Source organism: Oryza brachyantha, chromosome 1 (assembly GCF_000231095.2).
Source record: "Oryza brachyantha chromosome 1, ObraRS2, whole genome shotgun sequence".
NCBI classification, from domain to species: domain Eukaryota; kingdom Viridiplantae; phylum Streptophyta; class Magnoliopsida; order Poales; family Poaceae; genus Oryza; species Oryza brachyantha.
The window spans coordinates 23,479,111-23,501,406 of NC_023163.2; the positions used below are offsets into that span (position 1 = coordinate 23,479,111).

The following is a 22,296-nucleotide window of genomic DNA, read 5'->3' on the forward strand; positions in this document are numbered from 1 at the left end:
TGTAGCCGTGTAGGCCAACATATCGCCGGTTGAGCAGCGAGCAGTAACAATGGCAGCGCCGGCGCGTGACCCTACTCCATGCGGGAGGCAGGTTATCTTCGGCCTCGTTCTGGTCATCAGGTGCACAGTGTCGAGACAGCGCAAGAGAAGGGAGCACCGAGATGACAGTATGACACCCCTACCTACCCCTGCTGCTTCCAAAACCCTGTCTCCTCTGTACGGCACTGTATATGTGTACTCTGACAAGAGAGTGCATCATACTGATAGCGGAGAGGTCCTGCGAACTGCCTCGTGGCGCCAGAGACGAAAACGAGTCTTGTATTGTTGGGCTTGGGCCAGTGTTCTACTACTACTCCGTACTACTGACCACGCCATCGCCCGGCCAGCAGGCTGCAATATTTTACTCGATCGTCTTGAGCCCTGGAGTACTCCTAGCGGAGAAGACTTCCCCTGTGCCGTGCAGCTTGTTGATCAGAGAGTTTCAGGCAGACATGGGGCCAGCCACTGCACGGCGTAGAAATAGTAGTAGAAGCCCGGGCTGAGCCGTGTCAGCGTCGGCGACGTGCTCGACTGCTAGCTTCGCTCGGCGCCGGCGTAAAGCTGAGCGCGCGCCCGGCCCCGCGCACGAAGGCGCCGGCGCCGCCCTGCCCGTACGAGCCCGCCGGTACAAAGGCATATCCCCCCGATCTTGATCCCTTGCGGGGATCCGATGGCTGCCGTGTCGTAGTACTAGCTACTTGCCTCTGCGGCTGCCTGCAGCTTGTTGTTTCTTGCAGTGATCGTGTTTACTCGTGCAGGGGGGAAAGCTAGTGGGGGCGCGGCGCTTCGTCCTGGAGTGGCGGCGGCGTTGTACGCTAGCTGGTAATCGGCGGGCTATGAGTTGGTCTCCTTGGCGAGCGCGTTTGTTGCCTTCCCGCTCGGTGTGATTCTTGGGGCCGGGACCCGGCCGGGAGCGCGCTGCAAGCAGGGGGAATCTTTCACGGGCTGGTGCGCCGGCGGCCTCTGCGACCCACGCGTCAGTTTGGCCGGCCTAATCCCTCGCCTGCGCGTCCGCCCTATCGCCGCCGCCGCTAGTGTGGAATTTTGGCGGTTGGAGACTGATCGCTGCATGCAGAGAGGCGCAGCAGAGTTTTCTGCGAGAGTTCCTCCTCCGGTCGTCGCCGTAAACTTCGCCGTTTTCCTGCACTGGAGCCTGTAATTTCCTGCTGCTTTTGCGCTGCATGCTGCCTGTCATGCAAAGTCTCTTGCTTTAATCCCGCGCCTTTCCGATTGTCGCGTTTTGGATTTCGTTTACTTTTCGGCTATCATCTCTCCTGGATTACACTTAGAATTCGCCATTCCTTTTCTGCCGGAAGCCACGGCAAGCAAAAAGCTTTATGCAGCGTTTCTTGCTCTAGGCTGCTTCTCCTTTGCTTGTCCCAAAAGCTCTTTTTTCACATTTGCCTGTTCTGACCACCACAGCACCACTCTCCCCCTCTGCAACGTTTGTGTCGTTTCCGTCTAGCCAACGCGGTCTTTAATCATTTTCTCGCAATCGATCTTGTTGGCAGAGGAGAATCATAGCGGCATGGGTCGTGTTATGAGATGGCTCAAGAAGTTACTGACAGGCCGGAAGGAAGCACACAAAGGCCTCAAGGAGAGCCACGCTTTGAGCGACGGAGCCGGGGCGGACAAGGAGAAGAGGAGGTGGAGCTTTGCAAAGCACAGGAAGAGCGGGGTTGACAGCGGCAGGCGGCCACCGGAGGCCGCCGCCGCCGCCGCCGTCGCCGCGGTAGCAGCAGAGCCTTCAGAGGTGAGGCGGCCGTGCCATTGCGGCGAGGTGGAAAATGCCAGAGCTTGGCGGGAGAAGGCCGCCATCGTGATTCAGAAAGCTTACAGGGGCTACCTGGTATGCTCGTATACTGAATGTCTGATTTTGTTCTTCTAACTTGAGCTGTTCATATGGTTTCTTCTTTTCTCTGCTCAGTTTTCTTATTTTTTTCTTTTTCTCGATAGAAAAAGAGAGTGTTCTAATGCACAGTAGAAGTTAGTTGCGATGGTGTAGATCTATCGTTTTTTTTTCTGTGAAGTTCTGGTCAGTCCGCAGTTGTACACTGCTTGCACAGTTGCACCGTATTTTTGTTAGATTCTTCAACTTCTTTTTTGTTACTCTATTTGGCTATATGTAAGTAGGCTAGGCATTGCTGTATGCCTGTGTATGATGTCACGCTCACACTCCATAATTGACAGTAGTTAGCAATGGGCTACTTGTAGACTACTGGAGCAGTTCTCTTGCTCTGCATACAAAATCTGCACGTTGATCGGCTACGCAATTGTTTACTCTGCATTAGCGATGACTTCTGCCTATAATAAAGTCCCTGTTTACTGTCAGAGCAGTTAATTACGCAGCGTGACATAAGCCTCGTCACCTAAACCACGATTCTTTAATGCAAGCTGTTTACTGAAAAAATAGGTTTGTTTGATTTTGAACCTTACACCGCAGGCTAGGAAAGCCCTTCGCGCTCTCAAGTCACTCGTCAAGCTGCAAGCTCTCGTCCGTGGCTACCTTGTGAGGAAGCAAGCTGCCACGACCCTGCACAGGCTGCAGGCGCTCATGCGGCTGCAAGCCTCTTCCCGCGCCGCCACGCGAGCTTCCTACCGGAAATCCATGGAGCAGGTGAGACACTTCGCATTACGACGGCGAATACGACGATGGTCGTGCAATTAATCGATCTTGCCGATGAATTTGATTGTTTCGTTTGGGCCGTTTTATTGCTATACTTGTAGGAAAGGGTCTCTGTGGAGGAAACCCGGTTGAAGCCGACGGCGCCGGGGCACCGGCGGAGGCTCTCCGACAGCGCGGACTCCAACTACGAGCGAAGCCCGCGGATCGTCGAGATGGACACGTGCCACCTCCGTTCTCGGTCGTCCCGGATAACCAGCCGGCACTCCCGCGATCACTCGTCTGACTGCCTCGCCCTCGCCCAGGCGCCCACCCCGCCGCCGTTGTCGCGCTCCTCGTCGATGTCCATCAAGCAGCCCCCGCGCCTGTCGATCCAAAGGAGCCACCACCAGCGCGAGCCCGACTCCCGGCACGCCAAGACGGCGCACAACACACCCCGCCTCGGCGCCCCGCCGTACGGCAGCTCGCCCGCCAAGAGCGTCGACGGCATGGCGCGGCGGCTCTCGCACCGGGACGGTGCGCTCGTCAGCCCGCGCTACATGGCCGGCACGGTCTCGTCCGCGGCGCGGACGCGGTGCCAGAGCGCGCCCAGGCAGCGGCAGGGCGCCGAGGCGCCGGCGAGGGCGAGCCTGACACGTGCCGGGCCGAGGAGGTCGTGCTCACGGACGACGCAGGACAGCGGCTTCTGCTTCGAGTGCTCCGAAGACTCCCGCCCTGACTACTCCGGGGAGCTCAGCGACGAGGCGGCCAGAGATTACTACCTGGACAGAATGTGGTGACCAGATGCAAGACTGATTTGCCGTGGATGCATGTTACTCTTGCGCTTAAATCTAGAGTCTCCAGAATTTTGTACATACTGTCCAAAGTGCTTATTAGGTCCAGGGCATAAGTAATGTCACAAGTTTGAATCATTAGATGTTTTATGGCATAGGATGTCACAAATCTCAAAACACAACGACCTCATTCAGAAATTGTACTCATAATATACAACTTATTCCTCGCAAAAAAGGTGTTTACCTAGAGTACATCCTCGTTTCAGCTAAACACAATCATATCTATTTAATTTTTTCTACTTGTTTCTTTGTCTAAGAAAATTCTACTACCTGATTGCTTAGTGTTCTTCATAAAAATATTCATAAGATACTTGGTACTATCTCCGTCCCATATCAAATTTATTTTTTAATTCTTTTCGTCTTATTTTAAGGAAATTGTGATTAATATTTTTGTTGTTACTACATGGCAAAACATAAATAATACTTTATGTTGACTAATTTTTTAAAGTTCTGTATAAATTTTTTAAATAAAATGAATGGTTAAATATTAAACATAAATTAAAAAATAAAGTTATTATGGGACGAAGGTTGCAGTACAGAACGATTATCTACTTCCGGGAAAAAAAAAAGAAATTCTGCCAAGAAATGAAATAATTCTCTAGTCCTGTCAGCCGTGAAGTTCTTGTACTGCCGCATTGAAGACAAAATCTGTAATTGCGTGCTATATTGTCCTTCGGATTGGCTAGACCCGAAGCTAGCGATTGATGTGAAGCATGAGTCTATTTTCTGTCTCATGATCCGGCATTGTTATCGACTTGGCTCTGTCAAGGAAGTGAAACAGGCATTCCTAGGTTGGGTGGGGTTACCATAGGATTGACCCTCAGTCAGGACCGTTGTCACGTCGGTTTCGCACCTTGGTCTGAACGTTTGGAAGACCCTTGGAACAGTCACTGGCCAGTGAAGTGTAATATACCCCTCCGTTCTAAGATTATGCTTGTATTTTTGTTTAAAATAAAATTATTTTAAGTAATCATTACATTGAAATTTGTGAAAATAGGAAATATATAATGGAAGTAGATAGATTAATTAAGAAACAATTCTGTTAAGACTTGATAAATTAGAGAGTATTTTAGGGTCTATTTGGAGGAAACATAGAGAAAATTAGATTAGTAAGGATTGGATTTTTTAAAAAACATTCGGTTTATAGAAATAAATAAATCAATGAAAAAAAATTTTCATACAAGTTGTAGAGAGGAAATATATAAAGGAAATATAAAGGGTTTCATCTACTGAAATATCTTAAAAAATTTCTATGGATCAACATGGTAATGTATTCCTATTCGTCCACATTTTCTATTCCTCTAGATTAAAATTACTCCTAATCGAATATACTCTTAGTTCTTTTCTTTTAATAGCAGAGGGAGTGGTACATGTCAGTACTACCTCCATCTCAAAAGAAGATCATATTTAGTCATTCTAGTTTGCTTTAAAATAAGTTTATTTTTAAGTAATTATTATATTGTAAGTTTATGAGAGAAAGTAATAAATACATTGAGAATAGATAAAATATGAGAGTTGTACCAAGATTTGATCAAGTGGAGGGTATGTGACGAGTGAAAAATAAAGTTGTTTTGGGACAAACATAGTGTATGAGTATGAGTAGACATATTCTATTATAAATTTGGATAACTGTCCTATCTACTGTATCTAAGAGAATTTATAATCTCAAAATATCAAAATCTCTTATATTAGGATAAGAAGATAGTGCATTTCATAACAGGGAGTACTCACCAGTCGCATTAATGTATTTGCCACTTGACCTGTGTACAGGAATTGCGTAACTTTGTGAGCAATGGAGTGGTTATGTACTTATGTTAGTCGTATCATGGAAAAAGTGCTCCAACAAGAAGGAGCATTGTTTAATTTTATGCAGTACAACTACTTTCTTTTTAAAATATAAATATATTAAACAATAATATAATTATTTTATAGTATTTATAGCACCCCCTCCATCGAGTGTACTTTTACATTGTTTGTTGGTTGTGTTTAAATGTCTGTCTTATTTAAAAAATATTATTAATATTTTATTGTTAGTAGAGATAAAATAACAATAGTACTTTATATGTAACTATTTTTAAAATTATTGACAAATATTTTAAATACAAATGATCCAACATTGCACATGGAAATTAACAAATACAATTAAATTGAAATGAAGGAAGTACTACTTATCTTATCAACCATTTTTTATGTAGAATTTTTCATGTTTTACCTCTACCCCTCCCCACCCTAAATCAACTTTTATTCACTAAGGACATTATAGTTTTTTTTATCCATAACATTATAATAGATATGTTTTTGGACGTAGGTACTGCAAAGTACATGTCTTTTTTCTCTACTAAAGTGGACGGCGCGCAACGCGCGCCCTGCCAACCCACCTGCAATTAAGATAATAAAAATATCACTTTTCTTAGTTAGGAATATTTTATGTATTAATCAACATTTAGAAAGATATTTAGTTTGCGAACAATATTTGCATATCAAAATGTAATATTGATAGCAGTACAACATAGCTTTCAACCTTTCATTTGAGTACATATATTGAATAAAAACATATATTTTTTACGCGCTTGCATCAACTTCTCTCAGTTCAAAAGCTTGTCCGGAAAGTATAAATTGGACCAATATTTATATGGTTCCATGGCAGGCACAAACAAAAACACAGCAGCCCCATGACCCACATGGCAGTCAGGTAAGACCCATAAAAGTATGGAACGAACATACACAACATAGAGAAAGAAAAACAGAAGACTGTCAAACAGTACATGGTAAACAGTAGGCCCGCAGCAAAACGCAACGGCAGAAAATAGAAGCAACCCAGCACGAGGCGACACAACAGACAACACCCATAGAGGAAGATGCACAGGAGGAGGCATAGAACGAACGAAGTAGGCCCACCGTGCGCCTAGAGCACGAAAAGCCAAAGAAGGTAGGGAACACGCGTCGGCACGCTGCAAGCTACACGCTAGCGGGAAATGCCGCAGAAGCCTCAATTCCCGGCGGTCTTGAAGACTTTAGACGAGAAGGAAGATTGATTTCTCTCGAACACTGAATTATTCCTAATATAGGCCTACGTTAAAATGAATAAGGGTCATCACAACACAAATCAAGCAGAATTCTTTAAATCTAAATAATGATGCAATACAATTATCAATGTTGCAAAACTGAATGACCTATTTTACCAGGGCAACTGACCTTCTAGCTGAGCTGCCAATAGCTTAACAGTATAGAGCCTGGGGTGCACCTTGGCGCGCCACTTGCATAGAGTTGGGTGAATTAGGCTACAACACAACTTTGTTAATGTGTCGAAGAGGTAAATATGCAGCAGAGGTAAACATGATAGATTGTTAATGTGTTGCTTGCACAATAGACATGTCCATGCATAGTGATTCAAAGGAGTACACTTTTCATAGCAGCAGAGGTAAACATGACAGATTGTCATACATAGCTATTAGTTAATAATTGGTCCTTTATTATGTAGTTGACAGGCTATGGACGATTGCTTATAGGTCATTAGGCTTCTAGAAGTGGAAGATAGATTAGTCACAACATATTGACTGCCACAAACTGTTTAAATGCATTTGTTAGGTTATGAACGGTCGTTTGTCAACTTGAGAAGAAGCATGATGATTAAATCACCTTCTGCAGGCTAAATCTGAATTTTGACTTCATTATTGTCCATGAGCAACGTTGTATGTAGTGTACCGGGAATTACCTTATGAAGTACACATGTGCTGATGTTTCCACCTGGTGCTCCTCCAGGCAAGTTACTGAACAAATCCAACTAAAAGCTCAGCTACGTTGCAAATGGTCCAAATATTATCATTAGTTAGTTAGGGCACAAAAGATTATAAAAGACACCAAGGAGCGAGCACGCTGGAGACCCTGATCCATCTGAGCCAGCTTCAACCTGATGTCCTAAAGTTGCTGAGTATAAGCCTACAATATCATTGAAATACGAAGTTAATCAAAGAGGCCAAAAGGTTTGTTTGTACTGTTAAACTTCCTTGCAGGTAATTCTTAAATTGTTCACTTGTTTTGCAACTGTCTGTTATGCACAAACTCTTGATTAACCTTGTCATGATCTGTTGATGCTCAAATAAAAAGAGTACAATCACAACATGAAATTCGAAGACCCCACCAGTAACAACGATTGCCTGGTTGGTTCTCTCCCCCTATGGTTATAGTTTCTTTATTAACTACACTGATTTGAATCTTATTGACATTAACCAGCTTTGATTGAAAAAAATCATTGACGTATTAATAAATTGATATAACAGGCGCTGTGAGAAAAAGAATCCACTCACAAGCTGGAGCAGTTGCTAACTCTTTCAACTGCTAAAATATTGTTAAATGAATAGCTACTTCAAACTAACATATACACCACTGGGATTTAGCATCAATTTCTGCACACACAGATTGAGATGGGAAACCATCTTCTGTAAAGACATGCATAAGCTAATATTGAAGGCACTATAAATCAGACTGATAGGTAATTAACCAGTAGTGCCCGTTGAAATAGCACTTTTTTAGGATTTGCAAAGCAGCATTAGGACCGCATAAAGTTGGCATACCTTTAATAAATACTCAGCATCATTAAAGAGCATAAGCGATTGTACTGTTGGGTGGCATTTTCACAAATACCCTATTAGCATGTTAATGCACTGTAGTGAAGATGAACATATCATTAATTGCAATTCGATATTTTTCGTCGTACACATTTTCTTTGTTCAAAAATGTTTCTATACAGAAAAACACAAATCTGATCAAATAGGATTCCATCGATAACCTAGCAACCCAATGAAAATAATACCAGTTTGTACCGAAACACCAATCTTATCATTGAGTTAGGTTTAAATAAAGTCTAATTCAATATCCAATACAACATTAAATCTTTGGTTTTTCCATTATTTCGTACAGATTTTTTCTATTGCCCAATTTCTTTAAATCATGGTACAAATCAAAAAGAAATACATGGACCTCATGGTAAAATGGCAAGCTAAGATTACAACAGAAATACATCAAGTACCATTGATCTGCCCATTCTGACAGCTTGAAGCATTAACCTGGAAGTTTCCTATCATCACCCTATCAGCCTATAGGACAGAAGAGAGCATGAAAATAACTGAAATAAATCCAAACTTCTGTAACCGACGCTCAGAACATCAACCTCACCTTCTATTGCCTTATTGCCGTCGTTAGCATATTTTTTCATTCTTGTTATATAAAGAAGATGAAAATAGCAAAATTAGTGAGTATTTACCTCGAAATGGCATCCCTCCTTCCCTTCCTCTATGATCATCCACGTGCTTTAGCTTCTAGACAACAAACAGAATGCTTATAGCTTTTAGACAGCAAACAGAATGTTTAATGGAATAAAGACAGAACCATTAGGAGTAAACCATCATTTAACAGCATATCAGTGTTGTAAGGGATGAACTTACTATAGATGGTCAGCACCTACAAATTAGTGAAATCTTCCAACAAAAAATGAAAATCCCTATTCTTAACTTTCCAAAATCAATCCCTTTCTCCTCTACAATATTTTATCACAATTTTTTTGGCAGGAATTTCATCGAGTGGCCCTAATCAAGACATTACTTCAGAAGTAAAAGGGTAGGTGGAGTCGTGGAGAGGATCATATGGCAAGTTATTTCGTAACAAATTATTGTACCTGTATGACCAAAATTATTTTCTTGGCCCCAAACATCATGTAAACATTTTGTACCGAGCAAAAGAACAAAGAAAGATGGTAGTGTTGTACTGCTGTGGACCCGAAGGATCTTGTGAGGGGACCCATCTTTGCAAACAACACAGAGGAAACAATCCATCAAAAACCCCATAAAAACAACCAAGAACTCTGCGGATATGGACGAACATGCCGCAAAACCCAGTCAAATCCTCTCCAGATCAGCGAAAATCTTGGCAAAGATTGGAACTTTTTTATGCGGAAGGGAAAACCGCTCGGACGTGACCATCGACGAGGATTTGTCCCAACCGGAGCCATTGGTCCATAGACTGACGAGCACGAGCACGCGCAAGAGAGTGACGATAGTGACCGGAGCATCACCTGGATCTAGGGGCATGGTCGAGACCTCAAGGGACGCCGTTGGACCCAGAAACAAACTCCATGGCCACCTCCTGCACGAGATGTCCATGCCGGCGCTTGGTACGGACGACGCGGTGGAGGCGACGACAGCGGGTACAGCGGGTGGGGTTGATGGTGACGGCTAGGGTGTAGCAATGGATGGAGGAAGGCGCGCGAGGACGCGACGGCCGCGATGGGCAGTGCCGAGGAGGCGGACGGGGCGTGGTGCAAGACGGAGATACTAGGGCACCCACTGCACGAGCAGCTGCTGTCGGCGCATGTGGCGTGCCTGTTCATCACCACCCTGGTCGACCAGCTCCCCCATACTGACGTGCAGTTCGAGCAGTCGCAGGGCGTCATCGCCAAGCACCCTAGCCTCGCCGCCGCTGGGAAAAATGGCTGCGAGCTCGAGCAATTTATGGTGAGCACACGATACACGACACACACCCACACCAGAGCTTCTCGACCTCGTCGTCGTCGGTAGCGCCTCTACGATGAGCGTTGGGGGTAAGGCTTGCAACCTCGGCCTGTCCGCCGGCAAGGACCCAAGCAGGATAGCACACACAGGCTGACAAAGATGGCCCAAAGCACCTGAGCCCACAAAACAGGGAAGAAACAAACAAAACAATAGGTAAGTAGGCTAGTAACAGCAAAAAATCCTGCTAGGCTCCATCACCGGCTCACCACCCAACAAAGCAAAAGAGGCAGAGCGCACCCTAGGCAAAAGTCAAAAATACTACAATATTCCACAAACAGTGTGGCAAGAGGGCCTCTCCATCGCCCGGAACCCAAACTGAAACAACACGTACAGGCTGACAGGCAGGACCCAAAGCATCCGACCCTACAAAACAGCGAATGGACAAAACAAAAAACAAGTATGAAGAAACCCACCAAACCACGCCCGTCGGCCGCGATAGGCTGGGTTGCACGTTGCAGCAATAAAAGCAGGCAGGGCAAACAGAAGAGAATGAAAAATAACTTGCTGACAAGCGGGACCCGCAAAGGACGATCCCATAGTATAAAAAACAACCAATAACAGTAGCATTGCTAGAACATGAGATTGGGAAAGAAAAACACATCGAACCTAGAAGACCCATCCAACCGACAACCTGGCCCACCACACTATAACCCCACAAGTCAAAGACACAAGAACAAAAGAGCACAAAAGTGTCAGACCCATTCCACTACCACGATCACCACCGAGGAAGCAGGAGAGAGATCACATAGCTGGGGGAAAAGCTACTGCTCTAGAAACCAGAAAAAGCTCACGTGGGCACTGCCAGGAGCGCCCTGCCGGCAAGACCGGAGCCGGGCCCATGTACAGTGACACGGTGCACCGTGCACCAAGCTCACACGAAGGCAGAAACAGGCAGGGGACACGCGTCGTGGTCGCCGGCCACGCCAGTGAAATCGCTACGGAGCCTCAAAACGGGAGCGGCTTTAAGATTTTAGATAATACTAGAAAGACCACGCGGCTTTGTCGCGCTATAACATGGATGGACCAGTTCATTATATATATATATATATATATATATATATATATATATATATATATATATATATATATATATATATATATATATATATATATATATATATATATATACTGTTTAGGACCATAGTATTGTTTTTTTTCCATCGACACAATAACAAGTTCTACATATACACCAAAAGCTGATACTGTGCATGATGCATAAACCACATAATGGCAACTTCTTATATACACCAAAAGCTGATACAGTGCATGATGCATAAACCAAAAGTAACCAGTCTTGAATATCTAAGTTATCAAGCAGAGCGTTTCTTTCCCCCCCTTGTGTGAATCAAATGGTAATCACCATCTTCTTCTGGTTCGTTATCCTGCAATAATATTGATAGGATTAACATTATAATATTACTTTTATTAGCAAAATTATCATTTCTAAAAGATATTACTTCTATTAGTAATGACTTTTGTAGCAAAATGTATGGTCATTTTGAGAACTATTGTTTGTTCATTTACTTTGATAAAGCTACAATACTCTTTCTTGATGATATATTCGTATCGATAATTTTTTACACGGTTTGTCATGAGTGTTATATAAACAAAGACGGAATCCGTAACTATTTATTTTAACATTTTGTAGCTACAACTATTTATCATGAACAATACACTCAGTCCAACCTTTTATTTTTTTACTATGCAATTCATAATTATTACTAATTTGCCTTTCTATTTCTGTAAGGCAAGTGGATGCACGTAGCGATAAAATTGTAATTAGAATTTTATTGGTATGGCATTCTATGTTAGGCTTGAGATGGGTCAAAGGCTTTATTGATATCAAAATGCAGAGCAGACCCTGACAAATGAGCTTTAGTTAAAATATATGTAATATGATATGTCTGTTTGTTCTTAGTAACCAAAATCAGTTGCACGGTTGTAATATATAAACTATTTATGTTATTGTCAGCATACAAACACAGGAATATATGGATGTGTGTACCTGATTATCATTTTTTGGATCTTCATGAATTCTCTTGCTTGGAATATTGCATGGCTCAATTTCCATGTTCTGAATATCCTGAGATGATTCTATGTGTGATGATGAGCACTATAGATATAAACGAAAGAATACATTATATGATATTAAACACCAACTGAATTGTATAGCGAAAATAGGCATTATTTTTACCTCACGGTCTATTTTGCTGGACAATATAGGCACCAGTGGAGGTAGATTATCTATTTCAGTAACTGAAGCTGAACCCGTAGACAGATTTTTTAACTGCTTTGAAGCTTTCACCGAATGACTGTTCTCCAAATCTTTCTTTAATTGCCAGTACTTCAAACGAAGGTTCATCACTATTGATAGTTATATTTGGCAAAACCTTCACGATGAATGTGAATTTATGTCGCATCCATGCATTTATTTCTGGAGGCATTTCATTGATGTCATACTGCCTTCTCATAAGTTCAGCGTCTTACCAATAAGCTCAGTACCTTTCTTTTCAAAGAACATAAATTCAAGGTTATCCGTCCCATCACTACCAATGAATGGAATTTTATACCTGTTTAAAGCGACATTTATTTGTCAGTGTTGTTTCTAATTAATAACACTTATTAAAATAATTCACAAAGGAAGAATTTACATACTTGTATTCATATTGCCTGCATGGACACTTTTCTCTTCTGCACCGTAAAATAGTGCCATCCCATATCATTTTACTGCTGCATAATTTACAACCTTGATAACACCAACCTTTCTTTTGCTGAATTCCAATTATAATGACAGAGCACAGGTATTTGTTATCCTATACAGATGTTTATATTTGGAAAAAAAAGTATAAGCCATAATCAAATGAAAGAATGTAATAGCATATTTGTTTATATAAATCTAACCTTATGGATGAAAGGATCAATGTTCTTCAACTCTGCAACTGTTTTGTGGTCAATAGATTTTTCTATATCTTGATCACTTTGCAGGTACAACTTTTGAACAGGGTCAGCATGTGGTGGGAGACTGTATATGTAAGATATTAGAAATTGTATATTTTATAAATCAAAAGAGATATATGTGAGAGAAAGTTTTATTTACCTTTTTTGGAATATCTTTATTTCAGGAATATCATTTTCATTAATATACCAGCGGCAAGCTGCTGTTCCACTTAAAAACTCGTATGTTTGTCTTAGAATTTTCATTGAAGTACCAACAAATATCGCTATTATATGGTTATTTTGACCAATTTCTAGTATTGTCTCTCCATCAAACTCAGTTGCTCTTTTTCCTGATAGCGAGAGGTCAACAGTATTTCCCCTTTGGAAAAAAGAATAAAGTCTAGTATTAAACATTTGGTATTTAAAATGGAACAAATTGTATTATATATATATGGAGAAGAGATGTTACATGATATAATTAATATCGTAATAGTAAAAACTTGAGATTAGGTAAATTTTGTCTGTTCGTACTGAACTTAATTCAAGAATCAAATAATTAATGTTAGGGTAGATTACCTTAAATCCTGTAGTTTGACTAATCTTCTCATCCTATAATCGGATGACGTTGTAGATATCATTGCTGCATTTGACACTGCAGTAATTTTTCCAATAATATCTGCGATAGAAATAAATAATTTGATTGTCATATTATTGATGGTATATAATAGTTATGTGCAATCAAATTAGTTCGATTTAATACCTACGAAACGATCACTTCTGCCTGTAAAATCATGCAGCTTCTCAAATGGCACCAAGGAAAAAGTGTATTTAGGAAAATCCATCGGTTGGTCCTTGACTTCAACAATGTAAGTTCTTCTGTTCAGTCTGACCATATATTCATTGTCAACAACTCTATAAGTAGGTTTAGCAGTGTTGACTGTTATCTTGTTCTTGTAGATAGTTTTTCCTTCATGTAAATATGGCTTTAATGATGGTATTGCATCGGGTGGAATCTCAGCATAAATGGCATCTCCCTACATTGGATTGAAAATTTTAATGTTACATAAGCCAAGTATCAAAGATTAAAAAAATTACAGATCACATTTTTAGTTCAGATTTACAAATTCAGATTAGGGTGTTGTACAATTCAATTGTTGCATATACACAATTGTTAACTCTAGTATTACCTTTTGATCAATTAGAACCAAATCCAAGTGTTTGATGTTGTCTTCTTCATTAGTTCCTCGAAATTCCCACATTCTGGATATTCGAACACATATTTTATAGTCCAATCGCCCTGGACGAAGATCTGAAACTGGAGTAATATCCATCTAAAATAAAAGGCAAGGGAAAATATTAGTCGTGTACATATATATAAACTAAGGATTGAACGTATGTATAATTTCTTGATAAACTATGTTTTTTGTCTTTGTTCCACACGTCCCATCTTCATTTTCTATTAAAATTTTTAAACCTTTTATATTACTGACTCTCGAAATAGCAACGTATAATTGACCATGTGTAAATACTGATTTTTTAAGATATAAACCAACATTGCAAAAAGTTTGTCCCTGGCTTTTATTTATAGTCATAGAATAGCATACTTTTATTGGAAATTGCCGTCGACATAGAGTAAGTGGCCATTGGTTGCCTCTAGTTGTTAAGTTTATTCTAGGTATATATGCCAGTTCTCCAATATGATTTCCTGTTATTATGATACCTTCTATAACATTCTCTCCTAAATTAGTTATTATCAATCTTGTTCCGTTACACAATCCTAAATTTTGATTCAGATTTCTTAGTAACATTATAGGAGCTCCAACTTTGAGTTTTAGTACATGGGTTGGAAAATTATTTGAATTCAAAGAATTTAAATATTCAACAGGATATAATATATTAGCATCATTAGTTGTATGAGTACATTGAGATAGTGTATCAGCACTATAGTACTCTTTCTCTAGATTTGTACTAAGGTAAGTATGTAGTTGTTAACTTCGTCAACGATCTCATTGGTTGTCGCTAGAATTGCTCTATCTTTCAAATAATCAGGGTTACAGAAATTGTTCTTAAAATCTGGAAATGTAAATCTAACTAATTCTTCTATTTTGTTTTCGGTTGTCTTTATAAGTAAATCATCTGGTATTTGAATAGTGGTTGTATTTGGATCTTCATTTTCATTACTGCTTTCTTTGATATATGTATTACCATTTCCTATATCTAAGATCCAATTACAAAAGGCATTTACTTCTTTGTATTCTAAATTGTCTGATTTCATTTTTCCTAATCGCATATTTTCAAATAGGTATTTTTTTTACATTTTCCCAAAGATATGATTTAATGATTGATGCATTGATAATTGCTGCTTTTGATCCATTTTCAATAACAGGCAAGATTTGTCTATGGTCTCCTCCTAGCACAACTACTTTTCCTCCAAATGGTTTATTGATAGCATCACTATATTTTTCTGATAATACATCTTTTAGTGATCTATCAAGAGCTTCGAAACATTGACGATTAGTCATCAATGCTTCGTCCCATATTATAAGTGAAGTTTGTATTAACAGCTTAGCTAATTTGGTTCCACGTTTAATATCACATAGTGATAATTCATCTGTATCAACTGGTATCCGAAACCTTGAATGGGCTGTTCGACCATTTGGAAGTAATAATGATGCAACTCCAGATGATGCTACCGTTAGAACAATTTTTCTTCTAGCTCTTAGAAATGACACGATAGTATGCCATAAAAATGTTTTACCAGTTCCTCCATAGCCACATAAAAAGAAAAAATTGCTTTCTTTATTTAGTACACTATTAACTATAAGATGGAATGCCTTTTTTTTGGTCATTATTTAATTGTAAGTACAATTTATTAGCCTCATCCTCCAAATAACTTGCATTATAATTTAATTCATCTTGAATAAGTTTATTAGTTAGATCTGATTTGTATCTTTGTGTCCTCTTAGGAAGATTAAATTTGTCTATACTTATACCATTTTTAGATAATAAATCTTCTAATTCTTCAAGTAAAATATCCTGTAATTCTGTATTAGTTGGCTTATACCTAATTGGGTGGTATTTTGATACTAAATCAAATTCTATATCGTCTACCATTTTCAGCCAATATTTTTCAAAAAAATTCATCTCATTTGGTAAATTGCAATATAACACCATGATTATAAATAAAGATCGCAAATGTGGCCCAACTTGCTGCTTCGTCGAATGTTTTATACCATTCATTATCGTCGAGTAATAGTCCGCGTGCTGCACATGCTTCTTTAAAAGTTTTATATGCAATACCATTATATGTTCTAATATCTTTGTAGCTCTTTGCTCCTTTAACTATCATCAATAGCATACGTAGATAGAAACGTTCTCCTTCAGTAGGTTTAACATAATATAGGCGCCCTATTTTAAAACCATATTGTCGTTTCACCCATTTTTTCTCTTTCCTATCTCATCTCCACTGTCTTGGGAATTCACAGTCTTGGGAATTCACAGTATGTTAAGTTTCTTGCCTCTTTGTATAATTGATTTGTTACAAACCATTCTGTAAGCATTGTTATTTGGTTATCTGGATTTTTTATAATATTTTCTAGTTTTGTATTTGTAGTTACCTTAACCATATTCATTAATGGAAGATGGACTGGTAGTCTTTCAACGGGTGGCGAATGATGATGTATCTCATAACCTAATAATCTCCATATTGCATCCAGATCACAAATATATCTACATTCTAGATATTCTTCTATTTCATCTATTTCTGTAATATTTTTATTTTCAGAATAATCTGTTGCTTCTCTAATACGTTGGAAAATTATTTTAGCTTTATCTCCTCCTCCTCCTTTGGTTACATATTTACATAAATATTTTAATAGTCTACTTTGATTAACAAATTCAACGTTTAGATGAGATTGATATTTTTTAATAGTAATAAATTATGTGGAACAACCCATGTATTGTCCAAGTTATGGTTATCTCTACGTATATAAATATTACTATGTCTACGTTTATATTGTGCAAATCCATTTTCGGTAAAATTAGTTTGATCATTGAATTCTTTAGGATAAAACTTTGAACACTTTCCTTTTTTCATGCATGGGCGGTGCTCATTTTTTTTTCTCCACATGGTCCATGCATCATATGTTCAGATATGAGAACATATCCTAAAGGATCTTCCCTAGGATCTGGTATTTCGGCTGATATCCATTTATCTATCATTGCAATTGTAATTTCACTTATTTTTTTATCTAACCAAACTAAAATATGTACATGGGGTAGACCTCTTTTCTGAAATTCTATTGAATATAAAATGGCCGATATAGATCCAAATATTGAACCTCATTGTATATCTTCTAACAGTTGTTCAAGTTTCACATGGAATACTCGGACTATAATATCATGCCTATCATTGGGTTGCTCATCTTCTGGGATTACCATTGTAATTTCAGGCCATCTAGGGTTGCATGTAAATGTTAAAAATAAATATGAAGGTCCATATACACGACATATTGCTATACCATCATAATAGTTTTGCATCATGTATCGCTTAGAGCCAACATGGCTTGATGGTAACAATATCTTTTTTCCTATTTGGTTTCCTTCTGTAAAACCTGTTTGTACGGTATCAAATATTCCTTGTAAATATTCAGCCCTCAACTTATCTTGGTTTCTATCAATAAATATTAATCTATCTTCATCTTCCATTGCACGGGCATCAACTATTGCTTGTTTTGACAATCTTCCATAGCATAAATAAGGATTTGGTTGATCTAGTCGATAATGCATATGATATTTATAGTATTCATGCAATGTAACAGTTGATCTTGTATTTGTGTTTTGTTTACTATTATTATTATCATTATTATTATTATTGTAATATGGTATGCCAAGTTGAAATCCTCTTTCTCCATAAGGAAATAATAAAGGATATTGTAATGCCATGTATGCTGGATGGAATATTGATATGCGTTGTAGTCTGTCATTTTTATTCTTAACAATAATATCTCTCTTATAGTTTTCTAAATTTAATTCTCCAACTATTAAAATTGCTAAGTCTTCTGTATGTGGCATTTCATATTGTATTGGATCACCTTTCACTGCCCCAACGATTTGAATATTAAAGTCAACACCTTTATGTTCTTCAAATAGATCGCGAGCATAGCGAAATATATTTACTAATGGATTATGTTCATCGAGCATTTTTTAAGTTGCTCGGCTATATAAGGATTAATATCTATATTTTCCATTTCCTCTTTATGTAGAGCTCGTATTCTATTTTCAATTTCATTCTTAGTATCAAAAATATATAGTTCAGCATATTTTGGAATATTATCAGGCTTTGGCAAAAGAGATCAAATATGGTGATGTATTTGTCCATTTACACGAAATATATATGGGCCATTACCATTATTTATATTTTTATCTATTTGGCCACCCATTGAAGTAAAAGAGAATAGATTGTTATATTGTCTAATTTTTGGCATAAAATGTTTTGATAAATTATCTTTTCTATTATTAACTAATTTATCAAGTATTGTTGGTGGTTTTTTGAACGATGGTATTTTAATTTTACCATTTTTGCAACAGTCTGAATATATAATTTGATTTTTTCTTTTTGTTGTTTGCCTCTTATTTCTTTCTAGAAACCAAAATATAGCATTACAATTTTTACATTTATATTCCGGCATACCTACATATGATATGTTTTCATATGATTCTTTTAAATTTTGAATATATTCTGGCGTAAAGTATATTATACCATTGAAGTATGGTTGATATGAATTTGTATGCCCTATAGATAGACATTTTTGGGGGGCTATGCTTTCTATATGTTTTATGTTATGATGTTCTTTTCTTTTTGATGTTTTGTCTCTTGTTATTTCTGCATTTGAATTTATGTTTCTGGAGTTTTTAGTTTTAGAAATATTTTCTTTTTCTACCCTATACTTCTTGATATTATTATCTGTAATATTTATATTATCTTTTCTTTTTCGCTTCTTATCTCTTATTATTTGTAACCTTATTAGTCTTCTTTTTTTTGCATTCTTCTCTATTATATATGTTGGATTATGTTTTCTTTTTGATAGCATATTAAATAAATACTACAGATAATAGAATGAAAATATGTTAGTCCACGTTACATGAATTGCATATAAAAAGTATTAAATTTAAGTACATACTTTTTATACACATTACAAGTCCGAAATAAACATTTTTCTCAATCGATATAATGCTTAATTATGCATGCGGTTAACGATATTTTTCAAATAATGTATTTAATAAATGTTATTTTAAAATATTTTTATAGCCATTTACTATATTTATAGGTACTGGCATTCAGATAGAACCCAAAAAAAATTATATTTTTTTCCTGATCGATAGTGCTTGTATTGTTATATTTATAATTGATTCCTATTTATTTAGTTTTCTAATTAAATTTGGTGCACCAGTGTGAATAAAATTAAATTCCGATAGATATAACTGGTTTTGTTTCATTTATAATTGTTTACAATTTTAGTTTCCTATTGAAATTTAATGTACATATAGTTCCAGATAATATTGTTTTAATCAATAGCGAAAAAATTAAAACATTGACTTTCTAGAAGAGAAAAAAAAAAGGAGTTGGCTTTCATGGCAAAGCTAGAATTTATGCATAAAACACATAAGTGAGATAAAAAAGATAGAAGCTAAGTTTATAGCTAACATATTATACATGTTAGCCGAGTAAGCTATAGTTATTTCTTAGTTGTAATATTAGATCGCTCAAGCTGATTTCATCTTGTTTTGAAGTAAATTAATATAGGGACCCGAACACCTGACTATTGATTTATTTATTTTTATATTTTCCTTTTGGCTCATTTTTTTGCTACGTAATGAATATTTAAGACAGATGGCAAACAGCTATTACCGTAGGTTAGTAAAATTTTATAGTGAGATTTGTAATTATCAAACACCGAATCAGCGAATCATGTGCATATTATCAAATTACATCACCTATATAATAAAATTAATTGCTGGCATACACATGCATTGGGATTAAATTAAAAGCAGCAAGAAGCAATACTTTACTTGCCTTATAAGTATTGTCTTGTTGCTAGCGGAGGCGTTCTCGACGGGGAATCGCCACAAAGAGCAAAACACTGAATAGATATGATTGGATGATTGCTGGACGGCTTCGCTGGCGGGATGTACAGTTGGTGAGAGCAAGAGAGTACTTGGTGAGAGCGAGGGATGGTGAAGATGGCTTCAATCGCGAGATTGTTTTCTGAGAGCGAGAAGGGTGAAGACTATCCGGTATGTTTATATAAGAGAGAAGATGAGAAGGCTTACTCAAGAAGGGAGACGATGCATTTTTTTTAGTGTGGGCTATTTAAAAAGAAAGCTCGGGAGTGATCTGGAAGTTATTTTACCTCTGTGTAAATAAAAACTACTGTGAAAAGTTGTTGACCAGCTGACCGCCTCGTTGGCAACCTACTCTACCGTCAAGACCCATGATAGGGCCTTTCTGGATAATCTAAACTTATTTTAGTCTACGTCGTATCGAATGTAACATTAGAAGTATTAAATATAGATAATTAATAAAATCCAACTTATACTCTAGACTATTACAAATTTATTGAGCCTAATTAGTCCATTATTAACAAATGTGATGCTACAGTAAACATTTATTAATCATGAATTAATTAGGTTTTAAAATTTTATCTAATAAAATAGTCTTTATTTATATAATTAGTTTTATTATTAATTTATATTTAATACTTTTAATTAACTTCAAACATCAAATACAAGGATTTGCCGTAGGGAATGAAAAAGCCTGTGCAGGCCACGTGTGTGTGAAGAGGCATGCACAGCCAGCACAGGGCGCGTTTATTTATTAGCCATTGACTCGGGGAGCTCTCTCGTCTCAGCGAGTGACCGGGTGTGACGTTATTTTTTTTAGCAACAGTGCACTGCCTCGTCGAGCTCTCTCACTCAGAGCGCCACGTGCAATGTTTGTCTTATCGAGCTTTTGCATAAAATTCGGTAGTTTGTATGTGGTTTGAATACTAATTTTTTAATAGACAATTAATATAACACATCATATACGCTAAACTATTTTGCGAGACGAATCTATTGAGCCTAATTAATCTATCATTAGTGAATGTGATGCTACAGTAAACATTTACTGATCGTGGATAAATTAGGGGTTGTTTAGATGTGGCTAAACTTTTTAGCCCATTTCATATCGAATGTTTAGACACTAATTTGAAATATTTCTTAAATGAGAGCTAATCTGTGAGACGAATTTTTTAATCCTAATTAATCCATAATTAGAGCATATCGACGGTAGCATTACATACACTAATTATAGATTAATTAGACTCAATAGATTCGTCTCGTGAATTGATTCAAGATTATAGATGAGTTTTATTAATAGTCTACGTTTACTATTTATAATAACTATCCAAACATTCGATGGGACAAAGAGCTAAACTTTAGTCCCTTATCCCAAACATAATTATCTAATGAAATAACATTTATTTATACAATTAGTTTTGTTATCAATTTATATTTAATACTTTTAATTAATATCTAAATATTTAATGTGATAAAGTACTAAAAAATCTCTGATCAAAACAGCCACGGTATTATCACGAGGAGGATTTGTTGTATGGAAGAAAAAAAGCCTGTGTAGGCCACGTGTGTGTGAAGAGGCCTGCACAGGGCACGTTCATGTATTGGCCCTCCCTTGGCCCTTGCCTCGGCTCAGTGAGTGACAGGGTGTGACGTTATTACATTTTTTTCAGCAACAGTACGCTGCATTTGCGAGCTCTCTCACTCAGTGCGCCACGTGGCACGTTTGTCTGCTCGAGATTTTGCGCAGAATTCGGTAGTAGAGATGCTCGTGGTGTCACGACCCAACGGGTTCTTGTGTGGATCATGGTAAAGTCACAAATATTTATTGTTTACGTGAAGATTTAGTTAAATTTTTAAAACTCCGACTATTAATTATGTTTAAAATGATTAGTTTAAATACAATAGAAATGATATTATATATATATATCATACACGTATTACATTCTATAAATTTATTTTAACACAAAATTATTTATTAAAATTTTAGAAGGTTGACTAAATTTTATCTAAAACGATAAATATTTTTGATAGGTGATAATACTATATGAGGAGCACAGGTGAAACGACACTAACTACTACACTAGAGGCGAGTGACCTGCCAATTATCCCAGATATTTAGAAATATATGTACTTTAGTACAGATTAATATTGATAAAAATATCCGGTGTCCCTTGATGTG

The 22,296-nt window shown here is 37.9% G+C and overlaps 1 protein-coding gene across 1 annotated transcript; it reads left to right on the forward strand.

Annotated features, from left to right (window-relative positions):
- The first annotated feature begins 413 nt into the window (after positions 1–413).
- On the forward strand, positions 414–3,704 carry LOC102710636 (protein IQ-DOMAIN 14-like). Its single transcript, XM_040527221.1, has 5 exons — positions 414–664; positions 798–1,194; positions 1,551–1,888; positions 2,483–2,656; positions 2,767–3,704. The coding sequence occupies exons 3-5, from the start codon at positions 1,568–1,570 to the stop codon at positions 3,439–3,441; spliced, it is 1,170 nt and encodes a 389-aa protein (XP_040383155.1). The 5' UTR covers positions 414–664; positions 798–1,194; positions 1,551–1,567; the 3' UTR covers positions 3,442–3,704.
- Positions 3,705–22,296: the final 18,592 nt, after the last annotated feature.

Bases quoted from the DNA above. Each gene is read 5' to 3' on its own strand.
- LOC102710636 (XM_040527221.1), top strand. From the start codon at position 1,568: ATGGGTCGTGTTATGAGATGGCTCAAGAAGTTACTGACAGGCCGGAAG. The intron at 1,889-2,482 runs GTATGCTCGTAT...CTTACACCGCAG, and splicing joins AAGCTTACAGGGGCTACCTG to GCTAGGAAAGCCCTTCGCGC. The intron at 2,657-2,766 runs GTGAGACACTTC...CTATACTTGTAG, and splicing joins ACCGGAAATCCATGGAGCAG to GAAAGGGTCTCTGTGGAGGA.